Genomic DNA, 26261 nt, shown 5'->3' on the forward strand with positions numbered 1-26261 from the left:
TATTTTAAAAAACTCACTTAATTTCAATGCGGAGGGTGTGTGGGGAGGGAGAGGACCCAGAAGCAGACTAGTGATTCCAGCTCTATCCTAGGAGCACAACTTGTCAGCAAGCGAGAAGCCCCATGTACCCTGGCCAAGGCTGCAGCCACTTCCACTTGCTCTTGCTTCAGTAACTCTCCTTCGAGGCGACTTGACTCCAGGGCTTCTCGAAGAGTGATCAGCTCACTTAGTGATTCTGATTGCTTGGCTTCCAGGCCCACCAGCGTCTCCTGACTGAGAAGGGAAGGACAGGAAGCTAGAGGAAGTGTTTGGGACTGGCCACATTTCAACTGGAGGCAGAAATATACTTACTTTTTTCTATGCAAAACAACAACAACAAAACAACCAAAACAAATGCCGTGGAATAGGAAAGCTCTCTCAGAGCAAGTGACAAGACAAATGTGTACAACAGGGTGCTAGTGGACAGTCCACACAGAAAGTGGCATGTTGGCACAGGGCAGACTGCAAAGACACATGAGTAGTTAACTGAAATGGTTACCAACAGAAAGAAGGTGGAACAGAGAAAGCACAGATGTGAGGAGACTTCCCGTGTGCATCTCTTTTTTTTTTTTCTCTTTTTTTTTTTTTTTCTTTTTTTTTTTTTTTCTTTTTTCGAGACAGGGTTTCTCTGTGTAGCCCTGGGTGTCCTGGAACTCACTCTGTAGACCAGGCTGGCCTTGAACTCAGAAATCCGCCTGCCTCTGCCTCCCAAGTGCTGGGATTAAAGGCGTGCGCCACCACCGCCCGGCCTGTGTGCATCTCTTTAAATAGGTGGGATTTTGCTGTTTGTTTTGTTTATTGAAACAGGGTCTGGCTCTACAGCCCAAGCCAGCGCTGAACCCACAGCAATCTTCTTGCCTTGGTCTCCCCAGGGTAGGATTACAGGTATAAACCAATATACCCCGGTATCTTTTGAAATAGTTTTGGCTTTTGACTTACCTAAGTATATTATTGAGTCAAATAGATTAAATTTTTCTTTAGGGGGTGTCGGGTTTTTGAGACAATGATTCTCTGTGTAGCCTTGGCTATCCTGGAACTCTGTAGATCAGGCTGGCCTCAAACTCAGAGAACTGCCTGCCTCTGGAGATTAAAATGTAAACACATGTATCTGTGTGGACTGTCTGTCCTTTACCTCGTGGAGGGACACAGGACATGGTCCTACCCTTTGGCAGGCCTTCAGGCTTCCTCAAGCTTCCACTGCTTACTAGTTGTAAGGAATGAGGCACACAGGAGGGGATATACCAAGGGAAGAGCCTGCTGCCAGGCTCTGTGCTCGCACTAAAAACTGAGCTCAAGCTGGGCAGTGGTGGTGCACACCTTTTATCCCAGCACTCAGGAGGTAGAGCTGCTGGGTCTCTGAATTTGAGGCCGGCCTGGTCTATAAAGTGAGTTCCAGGATAGCTAGGACTACACAGAGAAACCCTGTCCCCCCCAAAAAAAGGGGGGTGATTTAAGGCTAGCTAGGGCTATAAAGTGAGACCCTGTCTCAAACAAACAAACAAACAAGCAAAAAAAATTGTTCTATTTATTTGTGTGGGGAAGGGAACCACAATATACATGTCGAGGTCAGGGGACAGCCCATGGGCATCAGAGGAGCGAACTCACATTGAGTCATCTTAACAGCCCTGTGCTAGCATTTGAAGTACTGCCCCGTCTTTTCAATAACCCTTCAAATATCATCTTGATTTTGCCAAGAGACTCACCTACTCTGGTGGCAAAGCCAAAATCTACAGCAACCCTCTAGAGTCCCTTCCCTTTCTGTAGCATTACCTAGTGGAATGTACAGGCTAGTTACTGTAGGCATTGACCCGGGTTTCCCTTCTTGACCAGTAGATCACTTTCTCAGTGGGCTTATCTTCTAAACCTCCTACTTCCTTTTCTTTACTATTCCGTCCCCTTGATCATTTTTTTCTACAAATTAAAATAGATCAAGGTCCCTCAAAGAAAACCCCCTCCTCCATAAAGTATCCCTGGTCCCCAATAACTATTGCTCCTATGCTTCCAAACACCAAGTCTGGACTGTAGTGAGGACATCTTTCCTTTAGCTTCGTGTCACTTTAGCATTTGCTTGTCTGACTTCTCATTAGAGTTCAGGTCCTTGAGATCGTAGTCACCCTCTTACTCATTTTTGTAGCCCTCACAGTCCCTCATCCGGACAGGAACTCAAGAATGCCTAGATCAGCAGTTCTCAACCTGGGGGTCATGACCCCTTTGGGGCCACATACTACATATTCTGCATATTATATACTTATATTACAATTCATAACAGTAGCAAAATTACAGTTATGAAGTAGCAATGAAATAATTTTGTGATTGGGGGTCACCATATCATGAGGGACTGTATTAAAGGGTTGTAGCACAAGGAAAACCACTAGACTCTACATAAACACACTGAACTCCTTTTTCTACAGAAGCAGTAAGCTAATGTGAACCCACCAAGTGTAGGCTTTAGGCTCTCTATTTCCTAAGAGTGGGGCTGGGGAAGGCCAGGCCCTGGTGAGAAGAGGCCTGGTCACACTTACAGGCGCTCCCTCTCACGGACAGCCAGGTGCAGCTCCTCCTGCTGCTCCAGCTTCTCCCCTTGAGCAGAGTCCCCCTGCAGCTGCAGCTCTGTATTCATCCTGCGCAGTCGCCACGCCTCCTGTTCCAGTACTTCCAGTTGCTGCTGCAGGTCTCCCCTGGCCTTCTGAAGCAGCTCCCGCTCCCTGAAATTGAGATCAGAGATGGGCAGACCTAAGGACCAAAGATCAAAGATTCTAGTGGAAAAAGACTTTGTAGAGCCAAAGGCAAGAGAAGCTTGTTTCTTTTCAATAACAATATATGATTGATAGATAGATAGATAGATAGATAGATAGATAGATAGATAGATATAACTTTTTCTTCAAGCAGAAAATCATTTATAATATCATCTTAGAGACCAAAACCCAAAAGGTTTTCCCACAGGAAATAGAATAAAAACCAAAGCAGCCTTAAGCATCCATGGGTCCAGGGACAGCAGGAAGAGTCAGTCAAACACAGGACAGTGGTAGTAAATGGCTTAATGAGGAATGAAACCAGACACTGGGGAACTGAGAATGTGGCTCAGGCCTCAGAGTGCTTTCCTAAAAAGCCTAAGGTTCTGGGTTTGATCCCAGCCCTGCAAAACTGTAACTAAAAACAGACATGTAGCAAAATAAAATTTTGAAGGCTTTGCTTTCATTTAAAAAACAAAAACAAACGAGCAGACATGGCAGGGAGGAAGAAGCAGCCTGCTCACTCACTTGCTGAGAGAGTCCACCTCTCCCTGAAGGTCCAGAGTCTGGCCTGCCAGAGCATCCCGCTCCCCAGTGAGCTTCTGTAGCCTCTCCCTCAGGGCTTTGCCCTCTTCCTCCCACTGACTATGCTGCTGCTGCAAGAAGCTCATAGCCTCCTGGCAGCCTGAAAGCTGCTGCCTGAGGTCCTGTGGAAGGAGATCAATAGAAAGAAGGCGATGAACAAGAAGCCAGAGGCAAGGAATGTCTCCAAGGTAAGGGGACTGGGAACAGAAACGTGGCCAGCTGAGATGCCAACGGATCAAATTATTGGGCTCTGTGTTTCTAGACCTTGGAGCTCACCAAATGTGGTGGCATGAGGGAATACTAATGTGTCTTGGAGTAGGGGAACCGTTACATTCTCCCAGCCCTCTGCTGCTTGCTGCCACTCAAAGATTACATGCATGCACTTGGTATGAAGAATATATATATATATATATATCTGTAAGCCCCACAGGGCAAACAAGAAATGTTAATGAGCACTTTGGGATGCAACTGAATATCTTATGACTGCCAAGCTGAAGGGGTAATGCAGACTAGAAGTGTGCCTAGGGTCTGAGGAGCAGCCCTGAGGGCTCTCACCTGCACAGCCTGCTGTCTCCGAGTCAGCACTGAATGCACCAGAGTAAGAGCCTTGTCTGGGTCCTGGGGATCAAACTGGGAAAGGTCATTACAGTCTGACTGCATTGAGTTCTCATGACCTGAGGCTTGGGTCACAGTGTCCTCTTCTTCCACTGAGGCCTGAAATGCAAGTCAGTGTTACAGAGATTTGCACTAAGAGCCAGGCAACATGAAGGCTCTCTTCACAGGTCCTCCTCCAGGCAGGGACAGGGAAGAGAACCTAAGAGCAAAAATGACTGGTCCCTTCAACTCCTATGCTTGGTGATTTAAGTACAGAGTTATCAACACCGCTAGAATCCTCTCTGGGGCAGTGAGTGAGGAAAAAGGGAAGAAAATGTAACTACAACGTCAGAGACAATTCAGCCTATGCTCTAAGAGCATAGCAGAAAAGTTAGAGGACCTGCCCACTACATAGCACAGGAAATGAACGCTTTACCCATACCTCAGAGTCCCAATCTTCAGGTACACTATGGAAGCTCATCCTTACGTGACCCTCAGTCCAAACCTCAGTCTAGAACTCAAGGCAGCTGAGAGGACATGGAGTTCAGACAAGAGGCTTACCAGTGCCTGGGTTATATCCTTGATCACATGCTGCAAAGACAACTTTTCTTCTTGAGCATTCCTACTGAGAGATGCCTCATGTTCCATTAACTCTGCATGGTTTGTTTCCTGGTAAAAGAACAATAGAGCCTAAAGGCCAAACTCCCAAAAGAGAATTCACCATTCTCATCCCCACATCAATCACAGACACGTTCTATCTATTCTGTCAGCAGTACTTTCCCAAGGGGTCTGAAAACAATGTAGTATGGCAATAAAAAGCTCAGAATAATGACTAGAAATTTAAAGGACTGCCTAGGTTAAAGTTCTTCTTCTAGCAGCAGTGACTACTCTGATAGCCCTGGAAAACCACAATTCTCCGCAAGCCAGACTCACTCACTCCGCAGCCAGCTCTGTGCTGTCTGCACTGGTGAACTCCCGACTACAAGGAGATAAGGGGCAAAGAGAAGCCAGCTTCCTAGTGGACGCCAGGGTAAATGAGATCAGGACATGCATGTGGACGGGGGCTCAGGAGCTGCCAAACGTCAGTGACCAGAGCATGGGATGTGATGAAAGGAGACACGTAGACAAGCCGGGGATCCTGACACCCCATCTTAGAGAGCCACTTCTGCATCACCCCTGACAGATGTTTACGTCAGCGAGTGCAACGTCACTCTTTCACAAGACACGCACTGTTCCAGTGACAGCCCCAGCTTGTCAAATCTCCTACCTTCTACAACTTAGTCACGGACAAAACTTCAACTCACTTCCCCCTTCAACTCTACTTTCAGAGATGTGAGGGCAGCCAGTACATCTTCCTCATAGACATTCTGTTCAGACTAAGCCCTGCCACACTCCTGAGCCGTTTCTCATGTGACTTGATTTAAATCTCTCCACAGATCCCTTGCTTATTCCCACCTTTTAGTTTTTCTTAGGGTTTCACGTAGCTCACACTGGCTTCAAATACACCACAAGTCACCTCTCTCTGACAATGACACATTTCATATACATGTACTTTCCCCAGGAATATAGACAGTTACTAGTATTTTATTGTGCAGATAAATGAATAAGTTAACTAATTTTCAGATTCAGCCAAAGTTTATTTTTAGTGTTGGAGAATTTCATCAAATACCATTTAACTGGCATCATTCACTACTTGTCCACAAAGAACAAGGAACCTGTCAGCCCCTTCTTAGCTCCTTTGCGACACAGAGGACCACATACCAGGATCTCCATTGTTTCTCTTAAAGCCTTTACCATCTTTTCATAATCTTCATTTTGCTTCTGAGACTGGGTTAGCAGAGCAGAGAGTTCCGTCACTCTAAGGAGAAAAGCATAGCACTGTCACCTGAATAGCCTAAGGATGCGGACAGAGCCACACAACAGCACACCTCAGCCCCCACATGGACACACTCATGGCAGCCCCCAGAATCCCTTAGGTATACCCAGTCCCTTGCACTCCCTGAGTAACATGTGATTCTATATTCTTGATCTGGTGGGGAACACCAAAGCCACGCAGACACATGCAGGGATTTACCACATCTCAAGACTGGAACGCGGGTTTGAGGGCCTGAGAGCTGAAGGAAAGCCCCGGCCCAGGCCCTTCCAGGCCTCCCTTGATTGTGAAGTCAAGCACCCTGAAGTCAATAAGAACATCAGAATTGCCACAGGGGATAGTCCCAAGGTCCCTCCAGCCCAAGGTTTTGACTCTGATAGGGAAAAAGGACAGGTGACTTGGGAGACAATCTAACTAACGATGTTCCGAAACTCAGCAACATCTGTATCATTTAACAGCATCTTGGAGCTTCGTGCCTAGCACTGCACACATGGCTTCTTTCCGTTTTCCCTTTTTTGATCTTTTGGGTCAGCATCTGACCATGAGTGCCAAGCTTGTCTAAAATTCTCTATGTAGCCCACAATGACCTTGAACTAGAAACCCTCCTGCTTCTAGGCAGGAGTACTAGGTTCTAGTTCTCTTGCCTGAGTACTAGGATTATAGGCATGAGCCATGACACTTGTCTAACAAGTATTTCTTAAATGAATGCTACCTAGGAGTCTTTCTTTCCTTATTTACTTATTATTTGTTCATTCATTCCCTCATTCATTTACTTACTTTTGAGGCAAGATCTCACTACATAGCCTTGCCTGGCCTTGAACCTGCTGTGTAGACCAGGCTGACATGGAACTTATAGAGATCTACCTGCCTATAACTCCAAAGAGCTAGTATTAAAAGTGATGACTACTGCACCTGGCTAAAAGAAAAATTCAAGACTTAATAATTTTATTATGAATCACCTCTAGGGGCCCAAACACTGTATTATCTTTCATTTAATTTTATGAGAGATATATCATTTAACATTATGGGATAAACTTCAAAACTCTATAGAGACACAAACTTACTAAGATATGATCTTTGTTCTTAATGTCTCCAGAAGCAAAAAGAAAACAAAATAGTCCCCAACTTATGTACACCACCAATAGGCAGAGAGCCCTAGCCATGATATAGACTTTGCTCTGATAGTCAGTGGAACTCTGTTCATATCTTCCCTTCTTATCATTTAAAAAAAAATCCTATTTCATTATAATCCAAAAATTAAAAGAGCCAAGGTAGGGGTATAGCTCAATGGGAGAATGTCGGATTAGCATATGCAAGGTCCTGAGTTAAATCCCCAGCACAGCAAAACCAAGTAAGCCTAATGTGCCCCTAATGTCCTCAAAAAAGGACAGACAGAAAGAAACAAAGTCATTAAAGAGATACAATAAGATTAGTGCTATAAGGAGCAGGCCAGAAAACTCAGGACTATAAGCTACTGAAGTCAGAAATGTCGCCCAAGCGGTGACATGGGAACTCTACTCTAAAGGGCAAGGCATTCCCTTTAAGAGATGGAGGGAGACATTCCACGCTAAGGCTGGCATACAGGAAGACATGACTGTGGAAGAGTATGGCTACAAGGAGACTGCTGTCACAGAGAACAGCTGACATTACAAACTAGCAGGGAAGAGACTGGTTGCAGGGTAGCAGAGGACAGTGACAGACCCCAGCTGAGACACTGGACTTGGACGGTTCATTTCCTTTCTCTCTCAGGATGAAGGTGTTTTTGACATCTTTTCTGCCCACCCACAACCCTCTAGGGAAGTCAGCTTTCCCTCAGTAGATTCCTCCTGGGCCCACATGTCACCTCACCGATCCTGGAGCTCCGCCTTCTCCAGATCCCCTTGACTCTTGAGCTGTATTAACTCCTGGCTCTTTTCATGGGCTTCCTTCTCCAGAGCCTGGGTTTTAGCAACAAGCAGCAGCAGCTGGGCTGGCTCACTCTCATCCGTTCTCCCAGATCCACTGGACTCCCGGGACTGTGCTCTCAGCGTCAAGCGTAGGCAGCAGGTCAGCAGGGACCCTGAAAGCCTTGCGTGTTCAGCCTTTAGTTCTGTCAGATCTCTGAGCACAGAAAGGAAGATTGAAGACTCCAAGGATCCAAGAAAGAGAACTTGGCCATAAAACCCAAGAAGTCTAAGGGGCAGATCTGAGAAAATCCAGTAACAGCAAATCTCCCTCCCCACCACGGCCCCCCATTCCTCTTCTACAGAGCCCGCTACCTTAAGTTCAGAATAAGCAGAGGCAAACCTCTCTTCTTATCCCCACACTGACCTGTCAGTAGCTGACTTCATTTTCAGGAAATGACGTCGGAAGGTTACCACCTCTCGCCATAGATTGAGAAGACGACCATGTTCACCTCTCAAATAACCCTTGAAGAACTGTGTGTTCAGAAACCCAAGTCATACCCAAGGGCAGGGACCTTGCACCAACGCAAGAGTCTTGGCTTCCTCATGGCTGCTGGGAGAGGGGTGAAGGGAGGAAGGATTTCAAGGTGGTAGTGTATGGCTAGGAGTTGGTATTCAGGGTATACTGGAAAGGTTAATAAAGCTGGCAGTGAGAGTCAAGAGGTCAGGGGCCCTGGATGAAAAGTGGCCTTCCACTTGGCTAGATCAGAAGAAAATACGCACTGGCCGCTTAACAAATGGGAACTATTACCACAGACAGGAGAACTGGGAGGTTTAATACATGGAAATCACCCAGACCCAGAATCCAGCACAGGAAAACATTTGTTTCCTATAGCTCTGATTTGAAAATTTCCCGGGGCCCATAACCATTTTTTCTCTTCCATTCAATCCAGCAGCTACTTGCTTGGCATCTAGCTGTGCAGATCTTCAGACGAAGGCAGATGATAAACTTTCAGATCCATTTGAAACCTAAGCTAGTTACTTATGCAAGAGTTGAGCCTTATGCTATCTGTCAGCAAAGCCTAGACTAGGCAGAACTAGGAAGAAAGCTGAAACAGGGCACAGCTGTCAGCTTGGGCAGAGCTAATCAGAGGCCAGAGCAATGACAGATCAGTTTCCACCCAGGTCCACGTTAACCCTTTCCAGCACAGCCTGGGACGGCACCCAGAGTGCACACCCACTCTGTTCTCCTACCTCCTGCTCCATCTGCCACTGGCTCTCCTTCCTCATTAACTCGTCTCGGGCCCGACTCCAGTCCACTGTCAGTTTTTCCACATCCTCCTGCAGGGCTTTATTCACCACACTGGCTTTCTCCATGTGCAGCCGAAGCTCCGTGTTCACCTCCACTAGGCTCTCACACCTGTCCTAGGTAAGACCAAGTGCAAAATAAGGTCTGGTCCCTCCCTTGGACCTCGTAGGAGAGTAAGACAGTGAACAGAATTTTCCATTGCCAGGAATTAGAGGACTGGAATCTTGTTTGCCCTTGGGACACAAGATTCCCATGAGCCCCTCCCTCCCTTTCTCCCTCCCTGCTCCCTTGCGCCCTCTGCTTTCTGCCTACCTTAGGTTACACACAGGAACCCTCATCCCCTGTCAGTTTCCCACCCACACGTTCACTCTTGGAACAGAAGTTTCCCATCAGCCTTTCTACCCACTGGCTAACCACTCAGGTCAGGAGAGTTGGGTCCATCACCTCTGCTGCTCCTCCTCCAATCGGATCAGCAGCTGTTCCAGGTTTGGCTCTTCTACACTTTCCCACCGCTGAGGAATCAGTCCCTTATGAGACAGAGACAGGCCTTATAATGCAGCAGGAAAACCTCGCCCAGGACAATTCTCTGATGCTTCCTTGACAGTCATTTTTTGTTTTCTCTTGGAAGCAGTTGGCAGTTTGGCATCTAACCTGTGGAATGGAAGCTGCAGCTTTCACTAGGGGCCTTAACTTCTGTTATACTAATTTAGGTCCTTGGGAAGTTATTCATCATCTCCAAGCCACAAAATGATGGTGACTGTCATACTTCTCCGAGAGTTTGCAATCGAAGTGACCCAGAACAGTACAAAATGCCTAGGGGTGCCCTGGCCTGCACAGAAGGTGCTCAATATATTCTAGTTCTTTCCTTCTCCCACAAACTTTTCCGAGGGGAATGAGAGGATGCTTAAGGGAGGATGCTGGAACAAAGAATGACAAAAGGGTCTTTCAAAGCCAGTCCTACCCAGGCAATAAAATGAACACATCCCTCTGTTGCAGGCATGACCTGTATCTTCCTGACATATAAACACTGCCACCTGCTGGATGAAAAATGAATTTTCTCTCTAATACCACATACCCATTCAACTATGCTAAGTCCCCATAAACTGCATTTATATATGGAAAACTAAGGGTTGGACTCTCTCAGGCCAAGATTCTCTAGAAGATCATCTTGATAGAGCTCTTAGGAGCTGACGACAAAGGGACTCCTACCAAACATCCTATACAGCCCCAGTCTCCTTCGGCAGCAAATAAAGCCCCAAAAAGTATATTTTGAGGGCTCAGGGAAGTCCAAAACTGAATCTTACTCACTCCAGTGGCTTCTAGCCGCTTCTCCAGGTCTTGGCACCAGCTCCGGTACTGTAAAACCTGAAGCAAAGAGCAGGCCCGGAACTCAGCTACAGCTCATATTAACTGCATAAGCCAAAGGCTCCAGGAATCTTGGGCAATTTTGCTGTGACCATGGGAAGTGGGTGGCGATGGTGAAGTAAGGCCACAGTGTCTTAAAGAGTTTCTGTCTGGGTGTTTAAATAATACTTTCTGGGGAGACACCTCAGTAGGAAAGCACTTGCTGTCTAAGCATTAGGACCTGAATTCAGATCCCCAAAACCCAAGTAAAGCCAGAGGTGCTATAGCTACAGTCTACCACTCCTACAGCAAGGTGGGAAACAGAGACAGGAAAAGGAGAACCTGTCTCAAATAGGGCAGAAGGCAAGGCCAACACCTGAGATTGTCCCCTGACCTCCACAGTATGTGTTAGGTACAGGCATGCTTGCACTCACACCTAACACACACAAAGATTTAAAAAACAAAACAATATTTCCTAGGGGTTGATGAGATGGCTTGGTCAGTAAAATGTGCATGGTGGTGGTGGCGCACGCCTTTAATCCCAGCACTCGGGAGGCAGAGGCAGGTAGATTTCTGAGTTCGAGGCCAGCCTGGTCTACAGAGTGAGTTCCAGGACAGGCAGGGCTACACAGAGAAACCCTGTCTCAGAAAAAGAAGGAGAAGGAGAAGGAGAAGGAGAAGGAGAAGGAGAAGGAGAAGGAGAAGGAGAAGGAGAAGAAGAAGAAGAAAAAAGGAGTATGTTTACCGTGCAAGCATCTAGACCCAAGTTCAAATCCCCAGTGCCCACATAAAAAGCCACAGTCTCAGTGTTGAAGAGGAAAGGCAGCAGATCCCTGGACAGCCAGCCTCGCCAAATCTATGAGCTCCAGTTCAGTGAGAGATTCCATCTCAAAAGATAATGTGGTGGAGGCTGAAGAGATGGATCGGTGCTTAAAGCTTGCTGGTCTTTCAGAGGACCAAATTCAGTTTCTCCGGCACCCAGCAACCACCGTTACAACTCACAACTGCCTGTAACTCCAGCTGCCCTCCAAGGCCACCAGCACACACATGGCATACACTTATACAGACATATGCACAAAAATACACAAAATAAAATTTAAAAATTTTAAATTTTTAAAAGAGCTAGAAGATGCTCAATATTGACCTCTGGCCTTCTTATTCACACTTACAGTTTTATGTGCATTTGAACACACGAACACATACACCTTTCTTTCTTTCTTTCTTTCTTTCTTTCTTTCTTTCTTTCTTTTTTTTTTTTTGGTTTTTCGAGACAGGGTTTCTCTGTGTAGCCCTGGCTGTCCTGGAACTCACTCTGTAGACCAGGGTGGCCTCGAACTCAGAAATCCGCCTGCCTCTGCCTCCCAAGTGCTGGGATTAAAGGCGTGCGCCACCACCGCCCGGCTCACACACACACCTTTCTATATGCCTTGTGCATTTGAAAAACAAACCCAGAAATCCTAGCGTTTGGGCTTAGCTTCAGACTAGTAGACCTCAACCTGTGGGTTTACAGGGGTTGCCTAAGAGACCATCAGAAAAATACAAATATTTACATTACGATTTATAACAGTTATGAAGTAGCAATGAAAACAACTTTATGGTTGGGGTTAGTAAGCATGAAGAATTGTACTAAAAGGTGGCAGAATTAGGAAGGTTGAGGATCACTTATCTAGAGTAAGAGAACAAACCTAAGCAACTAGTTTAACTATTATGAATGAAATGTCTTTTGGAAGGAAGACAGCCCATACTTTGTGGAGTAGTTGTGACTGTCAAGGAGAGGCTATGGTTGAGAGTTGTAATGTTTGGGCCATCCTCGCCAGGATGTTTGGTCCTACACGGTCTCTCCCTCCTCCAGTCCTTATCCCACCCTAGCACCAACTCTGGGGGAGATTTCTTTTCCTCTCCCCCACAGGGCCATCTGCCTCACCTTGGCCTGCAGCTTCCTCACGAGGGTTGCTTGTCTCTTCTGGGCCTCTTGGGAGTTCTTCAGCTTCCGCCAGGAGGCAGCCTGGTTCTCTGCCATCTGCTGCTGCAGTGCCAGCACCTGCTCCTCCAGCACCAGCTGCAGGGACTGGGGCTTCATGTTCAACCCAGGGCTGCCTGTCTCCATGGGCGCACCACAGAACAAACCCGCAGCTCCTGTGCAGCTATAGGTTGGTTGCACGAGGATGTCTAACCATTGTTCTATGTGCCTTAGACCTCCTCTTGAGCTAGGACCAAAACATATGACAAAATTGAGTGGGCTGGATTTCTCAGATTTACTAGGCAGACATTTATTAGGTCAAGGGAATCTGGGCAGAATGAAGTAACAGGTTTCTCGTTACAGGACTCCTCAGAACTTCCTTTTTCAACATTTATTTATTTTTATGTGTGTGAGTGTTTTGCCAGTATCCATGTATATGTATCATGTATGTACTTGGTGTGTGAAGAGGTCAAAATGAAAATGAATCAAATACGTGTCCCTCAGGTGTTTCTTTTTTGAGATGGGGTTTCATACAGACCTGGCTGTCACGGAACTTGCTATGTGGCTAAGGATGAATTTGAACTCCTGATTCTCTTGCCTCGACCTCTCAAGTGTTGTGATTACAAGCATGTGCCACCATCCCATAAAAATATTAAGAATTCAAAAATAGAGGCCAACATTCGTGACTGAAAGAATACATATGCAAACATGCATTTTAGGCTCTTCTGAATAACCAGGTGACCTACTAACCCATAAGGCAAAGAGCAGCAATCTCCTGCCTCTCCAGTATCTAAAGACCAAGACCTCATTTATATATTCATTCTCTAGGTAACACAGGTAACAATCTCCACTGGCAAAATTGGTGAGCTCTGGGTTTAAATGCAAGACCCTGATTTGACACATAAGATGGGAAAAGACCGAGGGAGACACCCCAATCAAATCTCAGCCCTACAAGTGAACATGAATACACCCTCGTGCAGACACCATACAAATAAAACAACAACAAAAGGAAAACAGCAAGCCGGGCGGTGGTGGCACACACCTTTAATCCCAGCACTTGGGAGGCAGAGGCAGGTGGATTTCTGAGTTCGAGGCCAGCCTGGTCTACAGAGTGAGTTCCAGGACAGTCAGGGATACACAGAGAAACCGTCTCGAAAATACAAAAAAAAAAAAAAAGGGAAACAGCAAAACCCCACCAAATCACACCCACCACCATCACAAAAAACTAAATTGAGCCTAAGTGGGTCATGGTGGCACAGGCTGATGTTCAGCCACTCAGGAGATCAAGGCAGATGGACCAAGAGTTTAGTCATTTTCAGTTACATAGTGGTTACATGAGATCCTGCCTCAAGAAAAAAAAAAGTGAAACCGAATCTTCTCTTTTTGAGTGTAGGATGGAATAAAGTAGAAATGACTAAGGCCAGACAGTCAGCTCAGCAGTTAAGAGAACTGGCTGCTTTTGCAGAGGACCAGTGTTTGGTTCTCAGCCCCTAGATGGTAGCGGTAACTCAAAGCCACCTGTAACTCCAGTTCCAAGGGCTCTGACACCCTTTTATGATGTCTGAGGGCAGAAATGTGGTGTACAAACACACATGCAAGCAAAACATCCACACACATAAAATAATAAAGTAAATCTTTAAAAATGTTTAAGTAGAAATGCCTTCTGAAACAAGATCACAGAAGGTGCTATGACTTGTTGCTTGTTCGATTTTTCTGATCAATCTCTCTGGAGAAATACCTGCTTTGTTCTGAGGTCACACGAGTACCTGAGGAGGCCCAGGAGAAAGCATTGGGGCCTTCTGCCAACAGCCCTGTTGGGAACAGATCTTCCAGCCCCTGGTGGAAAACTTCAAATCAAGGCCGGCCTTGCCTGAGCCTGCTAAGCCAGAAACTCCGCTGATCTGCTCTACACTTCCCCCCACGGTGGATCCGTGAGGTAATAAACTGCTGCTTAATACTAAACTTGGAGTAAAGCCTTGTACAGCAACACAACCGAATCGCTGCCAAAGCTCCTCCCAGGTGCTAGTGATACTTCCTAAATTCTGTTATTTTGGTTTTTTTTCTCAATGGGACAGTTAGAGGATCCTTTCAAAATACAAAACAGGACTGCTGAGGTGGCTCAGGGGTAAAGGTGCTAGTTGCCATCCTGACAACCTGAGATCAACCCACAGATCCCAGAGTTCAAGGAGAGAATGCCCTCACGAGAGCCATCCTCTAACCTCCACCTGAAAACAGCACCATATGCTTGTACATACAGATGCAGTCAAAATCAGAAACAAACAAAAACAAACAGCCAGGCATAGTGAGAAATGCCTAGAATCAGGCACTTGTGAAGCTGAGGCAGAAGGACTGCTACAGATGCAATTCTTCCAAGGGCTACATAGTAAATTTGAAGACAGGCTGGGCTACATATAGAGACCCAGTCTCAAAAAAACAAAAACAAATAAAAGAAAAAAAAACAAAAACAAACAAAAGAAAAAAAAAGAAAAAAAAGAAAGAAACCCAAAACCCACATATACCCTATATAAGAGGCAATTAGAGTTAAAGAGAATATCTTTATATTTGCCCAGAGTCCTAACTGACCCATCTTAGCCAAATGAATTAATCCTATTTCTTCCTCATCTCTCCTGTGCTCACACTCCTCCACCGGCTCAGCCAGTCATCCTCATGTAAGAACACAGCAAGAACCACACTCCTTATCCACATGATTTGCTCCCTAACCAGGCTTCTGACCAAATGTCACCTTCTTAGTAAATTGTATAATATAAAAGTACCAGCACACCTATCCATGTGTGGACACTCTACTTATCATGTCTACCTTGCTCTAGTTATTATGTATAACGACTAACCAAACCGTACAAGACTGGCTTGTGTGTGTTTGTTTGTTTCTTTGTTTGAGGCAGTGTCTTGCTTTAGTGGCTCAGGCTGGCCTAGAACTTTTGATTCTCCAGTTTCGGCCTTCTGAGGTTACAATGGGTATACATACACACACACACACACACACACACACACACACACACACACGATAAGTAATGATAGCTGTATCATTACTTGAATCAATGCTGCTGCATTCCCAGCTCCTAAAACAGACCTAGTGTGTGAAGTGCCCATTATGTCTGAGTGACCAATGTATAACATTAAGTAACACAATCCTTCTGATCACCAACACAGCTTTATAAAATGTCAGCAGTCCCAAAGACAGTCATAGAGCAAAAGTTACATCATATACAATGTGTACAATGTGTACAGTGTTTCATTCTTACAATAATCAGCTACAACTTCCATTATCACAAAGAAAACACTTAGAGGTATTAAGATTACTGTCCTCATTTTACAATCAAGAAAACTAAGATGCAGGGCTCTGTAGTTAGGAACACTTGTTGCTCTTCCAGAAGACCTGGGTTTAGTTCTCAGCACACACATAGTGGCCCGTAACCTCTTCTAATTTCTGATGGCACCAGGCACAAAGATCATGCACACATACACATATATAGGCAAAGCTCTCATACGTATAAAATAGAAATAAATAAAATCTCAAAAAAAGAAAAAAGAAAGGACGAAAGAAAACTAGGATTAAAAAAAATGGAAGTGTGAGCTGGGCATAGTGGTGCACGCCTTTGATCGCAGCACTTGGGAGGCAGAAGGAGGTAGACCTGAGTCTGAGGCCATAGTGCTCTTGCAGGGCATGCAAATTCAGTTCTCATCACGAAGTCTGGGCAGCTAACAACTGCCTCTGACTGAGCTCCAGGAGATTGAAGGCCCTGATTCCTGCATTTGTGTCCATCCTGCCGCACCCAAATACATAATTAACAATAAATATTTCTTAAAATGGGAGAGGAAATGGGAACATAGCTCAGCAGGTAAGGAATTGGCCTGATGATTCTAACCCACATGAAGGCTGAAGACAACTCCACAAAGTCCTCTATAGCCTTCACGTGTACTCCAGGGCGCAGCTCCCCCATCACACATACACATGCACACAAGCGCACACACACACACACTTTGTTAAAGGAAGAGACACAACGGGTTAGTAACAAAGCAGGAATCAAACTCTAATCCAATCCAAATTCTATGCTCGTTTCCTTAGCTGCCAAAGTCAGAAACTATAAAAATCACAGTGTTGCAGAGCATTTCCTAACGGGTATGAAAAAATGGCATCCACACGTGAAGCTTTCTGAGGTAAAAGGAGCAAAATGTGACAGAATGTTCCTGGAGCACAGGGTGCAGGTATACTAGTGGACAGTGCAGAGCTGGCCTTGATTTTGTTAAGAAAACTATCGATTTGGTAATATCAATTCTCCTTCATAAGCCTTCCCAGGGCCCAGCCTAGACTCACAGGCCTGAAATCTCATTCTTGGGAGGCCAAGGCAAATTAACATCAAGTTCAAATCCAGCCTTGGTAAATTGGTAAGACATTGTCTCAAAATAAAAAGGAAAAAGAGGACATGAGATTAGTTCAGTGGTAGAATACTGACTAGCATGCATAAGACTCTGGGTTCAATTCGTTACAAACAAACCAACCAACAAACAAAAAACCCAAAACAACCCTTTTATTGAAATGTGAGTTGTAACCCTGACCTCCAAGCTAATTATACAAGCTAATGTATAAACAGCAAATCGAAAGCATTCTAGGCAAGTCATAATATATGTAGGGGATTCTAGCTCATCGTATTACTTAATTTATGAGTGCTTGTTTCTTCATGCATAAAACGTGAATATACAGAACCCACGCCATAGATCGCTGCGTGGATTAAAGGGGTCTTTGTAGGTAATGCATTTAGCAGAGCTGTCATCTTTCGGCTATTCAGTAAGTTTTTTAGTTACTAGTAGTCATCATGGGACATAAAAGCTGAAAAAGACATGACTTCTAACAAACAAGCCCAGAACATGAAAGAGGGGCAGAACACTGACTTGGGCAAAGATCGCAAAAGCCAAGAATCAGATTAGTTGAGCCTGGAGCAGGCCTCTAGGAAAGGTTTTGAAGAAGTGATCTTTGAGTTCTGAAAAATCAAAGTTCTGATGATGGGGCAGTGGGCTGGGACCCGACTTTCACGGGTAGATCACATGGAAAGTCGTAAGGGCACAGGGAGCTGCAAAGCTCCCGGGTGCACCGAGAGAGATTCGCAGGGAGCGCAGCATCTCATCCCACCAGTTCCAGGCAGTGGGCCACCCGGGTGTGAGGTTCTCCGGGGTGGCGGCAGCAGCAGGAAACTGAGGCAGGCAGGCCCCGACCCCTGGGACAGGTACCAGCCCCTCTCTGGGCCCGGGGATCCTCTCGGAATACAGGAAGCCGCTGTCCAGGCGACATCCCTGCGGGCGCCCAGGCCCTGGGCCTCGGACCGTTACGCTCGGCGCCTCCCGCCTGCCCCAGCCCACCTCACCACTGCTGGTTCCCGAGGATCCCGAAGCGCTCCGCAGCAACCGAGGCCGCTGCAACAGCCTGCAGGCCAGGCCCCTGGCGGCCTTCAGTCAGGACGCCAGGCCCCGCCCCCCAAACTCCCGCCCTTTCGTGGGAGACCGCCCAGCCGAGCCGAGCACCCGGGTTAAGTGCGCGGGCGCAGACCTGTCGCCATATTAGGTACTGGCAGCCAACTTACTAGAGAAGTCCAAAAGGAAAGGGAGGTTATAGTGAGACACACAGTCGTTCTCCAAAAATAAAGACAGTCACAGTCTCTGAATTCTAGCATTGAACGTTCTGAGGTGGAGAGGAACCACTCGACTTCAATCTCCGGCCTGTGGCTTCAGAGTTAAGTACTGCGCATGCGTAAAGCCAAGGCCTCGATGCACCTGCGCATTGTCCCACCAACAAAGCCCAGTACAGTAATTGCGTGAAAGCGGCTAGCTGCAATTAAATCTGGGCGAACGAGTATCTCACCTTTGATCTTTCCTGACCCTCTACGCAGCCTCAGGAAACACAACGTTCGTAAACAACTCAGTGTCATTTGAAATGCTCGGTACTCCACAAGCCTTTGCACAGGATTGTTTTACTTAAATGGTTGAAATGGCAGCAAGGCTGCTTTGTCCGTTTATGACTACCTCTACACGACTGCGTTCCGCTAGGAACCAGGAGTTATTTTGATAATATATTGTGCAATCATTATTAACGCAATTTTCTTAGCACTGAAATTTCATTTGTCTAATTCCCAGTTGGTTATAGTTTTAGTAGAGACAAGACAGAAAAAAAACAACAACAACAAACAAGCAAAAACAAAACAAAAACAAGAAATGGATCGTCTAAAGTATACACTTTGATTCCATCCCTGAAGACTCAGTACATCAAAGGTGAAGCCAGAAATCTGCATTCTTGCAAGTAGCCAAGATGATTTTTACACTATGAGAGCTACCCAAGACTGAGTCCTTGAGGATAGAGCACTTCTTGGGCATACATGACTCTAGTACACAGTACAATGCCTGACACAAAACAGATCCCCGACAAGTATTGAGTGAACTAATGTATAGGTTGTGTGAACATGAGAGAACCAGTCAGCTGGGCAGTGGTGGCACACACCTTTACTCCCAGCCCTGGGGAGAAAGAGGCAGGCAGATCTCTGAGTTCAAGAGCAGCCTGGTCTACAGGAGTTTCAGGAGATTCAGAACTACACAGAGGAGAGGGGTAGAGGAGAAAAGGGAGAGAGAGGAGAGTGATAACCACCTCAGCTTTTAAAATGTTTTGGGTTTTTTGGTTTGGTTGATTGGTTGGTTTGTTGAGGCAGGGTTTCTCTGTGCAGCTCTGAGTGTCCTGGAACTCACTCTGTAGACCAAGCTGTCCTCCAACTCAGAGATCCGCCTGCCTCTGCCCCCCACCCCCCAGAATGCTGGGATTAGAGGCCAGGACACCACTGCCAGGCAACAAAACAATTTTTGAAAAGTAAAACTTACTCTATGTTTTCCTATTATGGTTCCTTGTTTCTTTCATAGCAATTCTGCCTTTTATTTGCTGACTTACTGTTTTCATACGTTTCCTCTTTGAAATTTTAAGTTTCATGAAGTTATGAGAGTGCTATTCTGAATGCTTTGAGTATATTCTCACAGACATTGAGTAACTATCCATTGAACTGGATAAGTCAAGTCATCCTCAGAGTTAAAAAAAAAAGTTACTGAGATAAAAATCCATCATGGGGTAGGGGGCGTGGTTCGGTTGGTCATGTGCTTACCTAGCACTGTGAAGCCTTGGGTCTGATAGATCTGGGCATGATGGACGGGCCTGCAACCCCAGGATTTGAGGTGGAGGCAAGAATATCAGAAATTCAAAGACATTCTCAGCTACATAAAGAGTTTCAAGGCTAGCCCGGGTTACATGAGACCCTGTCTCAAAAATTAAAACAGAAAATCCATCAGCAAACTGGCAGCATACTTTAGGGAGTAGCCATAGGTTTCAAATTACCAATATACCTATAAAAAGGACCAATGGGGTAGTAAATCAAAACCAAACAGTAATCATTAGCCTTTGTAAAGGGAGAACTGTTCATGTTTGAACTAATTTATCTGTTTACACAGCAAGCATTTGTTGGACACTTGTTTGCTATGTTCTACTATCAGATAATAATACAATGTGTTAACAACCAGTTGGAAATTCTATTAAAATATAAAGGGTGACCACTGGGAACTGCCTGGGCCAAAGCAGAAAGTGGAGTTCCTGTGTGGTAGAAAAGTGGGTGACACAGTCTGTCTCCCTCCAGACTGCAGATGAGGAAGGAGAGAGAAATAGAGGGGTTCAAAGAAAACCAGCCCCCTCCCACGGTAAACTTCATGTCTTCCTTTACATCCTAAATTGAATCTCTGGGAATGCACCTTCAATTTGGATTCAACAGGGAGTTTGCACACCAACTTTGCTATTGTTCTATAATCTCTCTCTTGTAAACTATATTTGTGAAGTTTCAAGGTGAGGTGCTCTGTTATAAAGTTCTTAAACTTCTTAACTGTTAAATATGTACTAGAGTTCTTGAAGTTTGGAGTTTGTTTTACTTTGTTGTTTATGTTGTTGTTGTTACATTTATTTACTGACAATTTCCAGGAGTTAATTCTCTCCTTTTATGTAGGTCCCATGGATTGAACTCAGGTTGTTCGGCTTGGGGACAAGTGCCTTTACCACTGAGCCATCTTGTTAACCATCTACTAGGGTTCTTTCTCTTTCTTTCCTTCTTCCTTCCTTCCTTTCTTTCTTCCTACTAGGGTTCTTATATACAAAGATAGAATTTATTTGTGTGTGTATTTTAAAGTTATTTTGTTTGTGCATGTGTCTGTGCAGGAGTGAAAGCATGCATGTATCATGGCGCTTGTTTGGAGGTCAGAGTCCAACTTTTCCGGACATTCTTGCTGACATTGTCTCATCCTTCTTGCTGAGACAGTGTCTCTGGTTTCTGCTGTTCTGCTGTGTATTGTAGGCTAGCTGACCTGGGGGCTTCTCAGTGATTCTCCTGTGTCTACCTTCCATCTTCCTGCAGGAGTGCTGAAATTATATATGCTAGCCACTGCCTCCAGCCTTTTGTGGGTTCCAGGGACTGAACTTAAGTCATCATGCTAAGTGGTGTGCACTTTTACCCACTGAACCATCTCACCCGCCCGTTTATTTTTTAGACAGAGTCTAAGTATACAGTCCAAGCTGATCTTAAACTCAGGATCTGTCTGCCTCAGCTTCCCGAGTGTTGGGATTACAGCCTGCGTCACCATGCCTGGTTTGGGAGACTGAATCACTAGAATCCCAGACCAGACAGTGCTGCTCTGTCTTCATCCTCATGGTTGATTCTGGGATCCCTGCTGGAGAACCTGTCTGTGAGTCTATAAACAGACTTACCAGGTTCCCTGATTCCAGGAATATGACAGGTACCATTCTCAACTCCCCAAGGAAATTCAGAGATTGGAATGCCAGGGCAAGTGGTGGAGATACATACCCTGATATATAATGGGTATACCTCAACTAGATGTCCTCCTCTTCCTCACTTCCCTACCTCCTCAGAGTGGTGAGCCCTCCTCTCCCATGCCACCTAGGTATCACGGACAGCCTAGCTCCCAGCTTCTGCTGTGAAAATGTCCCCTCTCCTCTGAGATCCACAAAAATGGACTCTCCATCTGCCTTGTGGGCCTGAGCTCTCCTCAGAGCCTCTGCTGTGCCGATGTCTGTCCATGTCGTTGATAACTCTTCTATTAAATTTCTTCCTCCTAAAGGACAATCTGCCTAAGCAGTCCTCTAGTATCCCAAACTGAGGACTTCTGGAATGTAGATGGAGGAAGGAAGAATGGAAGGAGGAAGGGGGGTGATGGAAGCTGGGAGTGGATGGTCCAGCAAGGACCTGAGGATTCTGAGCTTGAGAACGGCAAGAAGCTGAGGATGGCAGCATGTAATCCCAGCAGTAAGGGCAGTGTGATGGACTGTCAAAACCAGCCAAAGGATCCAGGTAAGAGCTTGGAGTGGGAGGGAAGAGGGGGATTTTCTCTCTTTCTTTAACATCATGTCAACTATATAGACAAGCCTCCAGATTGGAATCCTCCTGCTTCACACAGCCATGCCAGAATAATTTGATTTTTAAAATTCATTCATTTCATTTCTCTCTCTCTCTCTCTCTCTCTCTCTCTCTCTCTCTCTCTCTCTCTCTCTCTCTCTCTCTCTCTCTCTTTCTTCTTTCTTCTGGTGTTCTGAGTGGCATGCAGTGCCCATGGACGCCAGAAGAGGGCACCAGATCCCTCAGAGAAATAGTTAACAGGAAGTTGGTAAGCTCCTGGATATCCTTGGTAGGAATAGAATTCAGGTTCTCTGGAAGAGTACTGAGTCATCTCTCCCGCCCCTGTTTCTTTACTTCTTCAAGACAAGGTTTTATATAGCTTAGTGCGTGTGTCTATGATGGGGGATGGGCTAAGTGTTTGGGTGCTCATATGAAGGACAGGGAACAATTTTTATGGAGTCAGTTTTCTCCGTCCACTTTTATGCAGGCCATGGGGGATCAAATCCAAGTCATCAAGCCTGCCCACAAAGTGCTTTTACCTAGCACTAAACTATCTCAGCGGCCAGCTGTCGACCTTGACACTGGACCAAGCACTAAACTGTCTCAGCAGCCGGCTGTTGGCCTTGACACTGTATTTGACCTAGTCTTTTACTTCACTTTGAATAGTTTCCTTGCTCCTTTTGCAATTGGTATGAGCCTTTATCTCAGTTCCTTGAATAAGAGGCTAAGAATCACAGGGTATGGGAATGTACGACTCTGATCCCAGTGCCTGGAGGCAGAGTCATCAACTTGCTCTGAACTTGAGACTGGCCTGGTCTACATAGCACGCTCCAGATTAGTCAAGGCTACATAAAGAGACTCTGTCTCCAAAAATATAAATAAATAAATAAATAAATAAATAAATAAATAAATAAATGCCAAGAACCTAAAACCATGTGGCCCAGATTCTGACCACTGGTAACTTAAGTGCTGATGGTACAGGCCTGCGCCTCCTACACAGCATTTCCTTCTCACTTCCTGTTTCCTTTCTTCTTTATTTTATTTTATTTTATTTATTTTTTAAGACAAGGTTTCTCTCTGTAGCCCTGACTATCCTGGAACTCACTCTGTAGACCAGGGTGGCCTCGAACTCAGAAATCTGCCTGCTTCTGCCTCCCAAGTGCTGGGATAAAAGGCGTGCACCACCATGTCTAGCCACACTTCATTTTTTAAAATACTTATTTTATTTATAGTTACTAGTCTATGTGGGTGTGTAAATGCAGGAGTCACGAAGAGTATATCTGATCCTCTGGAGCTGGAGTTGTAGGTACTTGGGAGCCACCCCGTGTAGCTGCTGGGAAGTGAACTCAGATCCTGTAGGAGAACAGTACTCAAGTATTGCCAAGCCTTTTCTTGAGTCCCCCAAATTATTATTATTATTGGCATATACTATTTCTAAACTAAGGCACAGAGAGATTAAGTAATAATTTAATTATGATTACTTGGTTGGTGAATCAAGGCCCTGAGATTTATCTGAAGGCTGATAGTTTCATATTATTTATTATGTGATGCCTCACCTGCCTAAAACCCTCCATTCGATTCTCCAGTGCACTACAAATAAAACTGAACTAGGTGCTCATGGCGTGCAGAGTGGCAGAACGGTCCTGACACTGTCTGACTTGCTCTCCCTCTGCTTTAGCAGCGGCAGCTTCCCTTGGTTTCTCACTTAAGCCCAGCACATTCCTACCCTGGGGCCTTTGCATTTCGGGCCCTCCAACTGAAGTGATCAGGTCTCCCAGGCCATGGTGTACCTCGAAGCATCTCCATCTCTGCTGAAATGCCACCTGTCAGCAAGATGCCTGTCCTTGCAGAACAGACACTTTATTGACTGTTTTGTTTCCTATATAGCTCTCAGAAAGAAGTTCCTCACGTTGTGCATTTATCTGTCTCTTTCACCAGGATTCGAACACAGACCTCGATGGCTGGTCTACTGCTAGATAGCCAGTGCTCATAAGCAAATAAATGAGTGAGTGCACTGACAGTCAGCTGGTAGGTGGTAGAGCTGAGACTCAGACTGTGGTCCCATCTCCAATCTGCCCCGTCAGCTACTGTGCTATGCTGGCCTGACTTGAGATCTCAGGAGGGTAACAGAACATAAGAAGTATGAGATGTCCTTGAAACTTCCTAAGGGCTTGAGTAAAACAAGGGAGTATTCTTCAGGCCACTTGGCTCTGACTGCTTTGGCTCACTTTCTCTGTAAGGATGTTTTGTGAGGTACCAATGAGATAACGGAAGGGAAGCATTTAAAGAAGTTAGAGGCTTTACACAGTGGAAGGGCCTGTGAAGATTATTTCCATGCCAGTGGCTTCCCAAGGCTCCCATCCTCTACCTTAGGTTTGACATTAATATTGCTGACAGGAATGGGGGAGGGAGGGAGCCACAGGGGACCCAGAGACTCTGTGTCCCAGTAATTAAACATGTCGGGACTGAAGCACAGCCAGCAGCAGCATCTGGTTGCAATTACCAGAGGGGACCAAAGTGATTAGTCACCTTTATAGTAAGAGCCAGGCAGGAACTCTGGGCTCCTCCCTGGAGAGGGCCTTCCATCCAAATTTGGAGTCTCTTTCCTTTTTTTCATTGGAGATTTCCCAATTTCTGGGAGTCTCTTGGTCCTCAGACATTAGCCCCTGTCTGAGATACCTCCATGTCCTCAAAGTTCCAGACCACTGGGTGAGTCTTTGGCTGAAAGTTAGAATTCCCTAATGTTCCTACTACACCACCTTATCACTGTTGATCGAATTCTGAGAAAGATTCTTGGTATACTATGTTGAAAGGGGCCACTGAGATGGCTCAATGGGTAAAGATCTTGCTGCCAACCTGGTGATCTGACTTTGATACTGGAGCCCACATGGTGAAAGGAGAGAACAAGCTCCTCCAGGCTATCTGGAACTTCTGACCTCTGTGTACCACTACATACAAATAGAAATAAAATTTTAAGCCAAGCACAATGATAAACACCTTTTATTCTGGTGCTCAAGAGGCAAAGGCAGGTGGATCTTAGTTTAAGGCCTACTTGATCAACATGGTGAGTTCCAGGAGACCTGGTCTCAAAAGAAGAGAGAGAAAGAGAGAGACAGAGAGAGACAGAGACAGAGACAGAGAGACAGAGACAGAGAGAGAGAGAGATAGAGAGAGAGAGAGACAGAGAGAGAGAAGAAATCTTTTAAAAAGGAAAGAGAAAAATAAAATTCTTTTTTTTTTTTTTTTTTTTGGTTTTTCGAGACAGGGTTTCTCTGTGTAGCCCTGGCTGTCCTGGAACTCACTCGGTAGACCAGGCTGGCCTCCAACTCAGAAATCTGCCTGCCTCTGCCTCCCAAATGCTGGGATTAAAGGCGTGCACCACCACCGCCCGGCTGAAAAATAAGATTCTTAAGTGTAATTTTAAAAAAACTTGGAAAAGGGCTGAGCGTGTCAGTGCACAATCCCAGGATTCAGGGAAAGGTGTCTCGAGAGTCAGGAGTTCAAGCTTGCCCAGTGGTGGTGGCGCACACCTTCAACTCCAGCACTTGGGAGGCAGGGGCAGGCAGATTTCTGAGTTCAAGGCCAGCCTAGTTGACAGAGTAAGTTCCAGGACAGAAACCACTGTATCTTGGCAAAAACAAACAAAAAATAAATAAAAATGAAAACTACATCTCATTTATTTTGTGTGTATGCGTGCATGTGCTCAGATAGGTGGGAGACTGGGAAACAGGAGGTTGGAAGACATCTTGTCAGAGTTGGTCCTATTCTCTCCCACTGTATGGGATCTAGAGATCAAACTCAGGTTGTCCAGCTTGATGGCAGACACCTCTACTTATTGAGCCATCTCACTAGCCCTCTGTTTAGGTGTTTAATAATCCACTCCACAAAAGGTCTCTGTGTGTCAGTACTGTCATTATCCTGGTTCAGAGTTTCGGAATGGCTGGATGGCTCTCCAAGATCACATAATGTATAAATAGCAGAACTGTCATGATTCAAATCCAGGTCCGTCTACAGAGCACCAATTGTTATCAAAGCATGCATTGGATGTCTGCATTGACATGTTCATAACTTTGTTTATTCAGTAGATAGAGCTTATGAAATACTTGGCCAGTAGCAAGACAGCGTGTCTCCCTTGTAGGAACTCAAAGTCCAGTAGAAAAGGCAGGGTATATTAAAAATGATGGCTTCTCAGACTCGGCCACACACATAGCACATGCTTTCTCATGTACGTAGCATCTGAATCTACATATATGGCCTGAAAGCAGAAGTGGGACTAGTGACTACCGGGAGGATGAAGGGACTGATGGGGACACGTGGGAGCAGGAAGCTAATGAAGGCCGGGGCATGGACGTGGAGTTATTTTCTTTCACATGCAGAACTTGTGTATTTGAATATATAGAGATAGAACAGGAAGTGGAAAAGGTACTTGGGTGGAAGAAGGGGTGTGGGGTGGGGCGGTGATAGGGAGTGAAATGACCGAAGGATAATGATATACACATATG

The 26261-nt window shown here is 45.5% G+C and overlaps 1 protein-coding gene across 3 annotated transcripts in view; it reads right to left on the bottom strand.

Annotated features, from left to right (window-relative positions):
- The window catches only part of Cep250 (centrosomal protein 250), a 41458-nt gene extending 23713 nt beyond the window's left edge, over positions 1-17745 (bottom strand). Inside the window, exons 1-13 of one of the 3 annotated variants that reach the window (XM_028775225.1) lie at positions 17696-17745; positions 12284-12566; positions 10324-10380; positions 9460-9542; positions 8961-9126; positions 8134-8240; positions 7672-7923; positions 5712-5808; positions 4512-4619; positions 3912-4070; positions 3300-3478; positions 2562-2744; positions 129-273 (exon numbers count right to left, since the gene is read on the bottom strand). In XM_028775225.1, coding sequence (XP_028631058.1) covers positions 129-273; positions 2562-2744; positions 3300-3478; positions 3912-4070; positions 4512-4619; positions 5712-5808; positions 7672-7923; positions 8134-8240; positions 8961-9126; positions 9460-9542; positions 10324-10380; positions 12284-12466 — 1719 coding nt within the window. In that variant the 5' untranslated portion in view covers positions 12467-12566; positions 17696-17745. Of the gene's footprint in view, positions 1-128; positions 274-2561; positions 2745-3299; positions 3479-3911; positions 4071-4511; positions 4620-5711; positions 5809-7671; positions 7924-8133; positions 8241-8960; positions 9132-9459; positions 9543-10323; positions 10381-12283; positions 12567-17695 lie in introns of those variants that run through there. The other 2 variants (XM_028775223.1, XM_028775224.1) reach the window with 2 other exon arrangements.
- Positions 17746-26261: the final 8516 nt, after the last annotated feature.

The sequence above is a fragment of the Grammomys surdaster genome, unplaced genomic scaffold (genome assembly GCF_004785775.1).
Source record: "Grammomys surdaster isolate TR1022 unplaced genomic scaffold, NIH_TR_1.0 254, whole genome shotgun sequence".
NCBI classification, from domain to species: Eukaryota; Metazoa; Chordata; class Mammalia; order Rodentia; family Muridae; genus Grammomys; species Grammomys surdaster.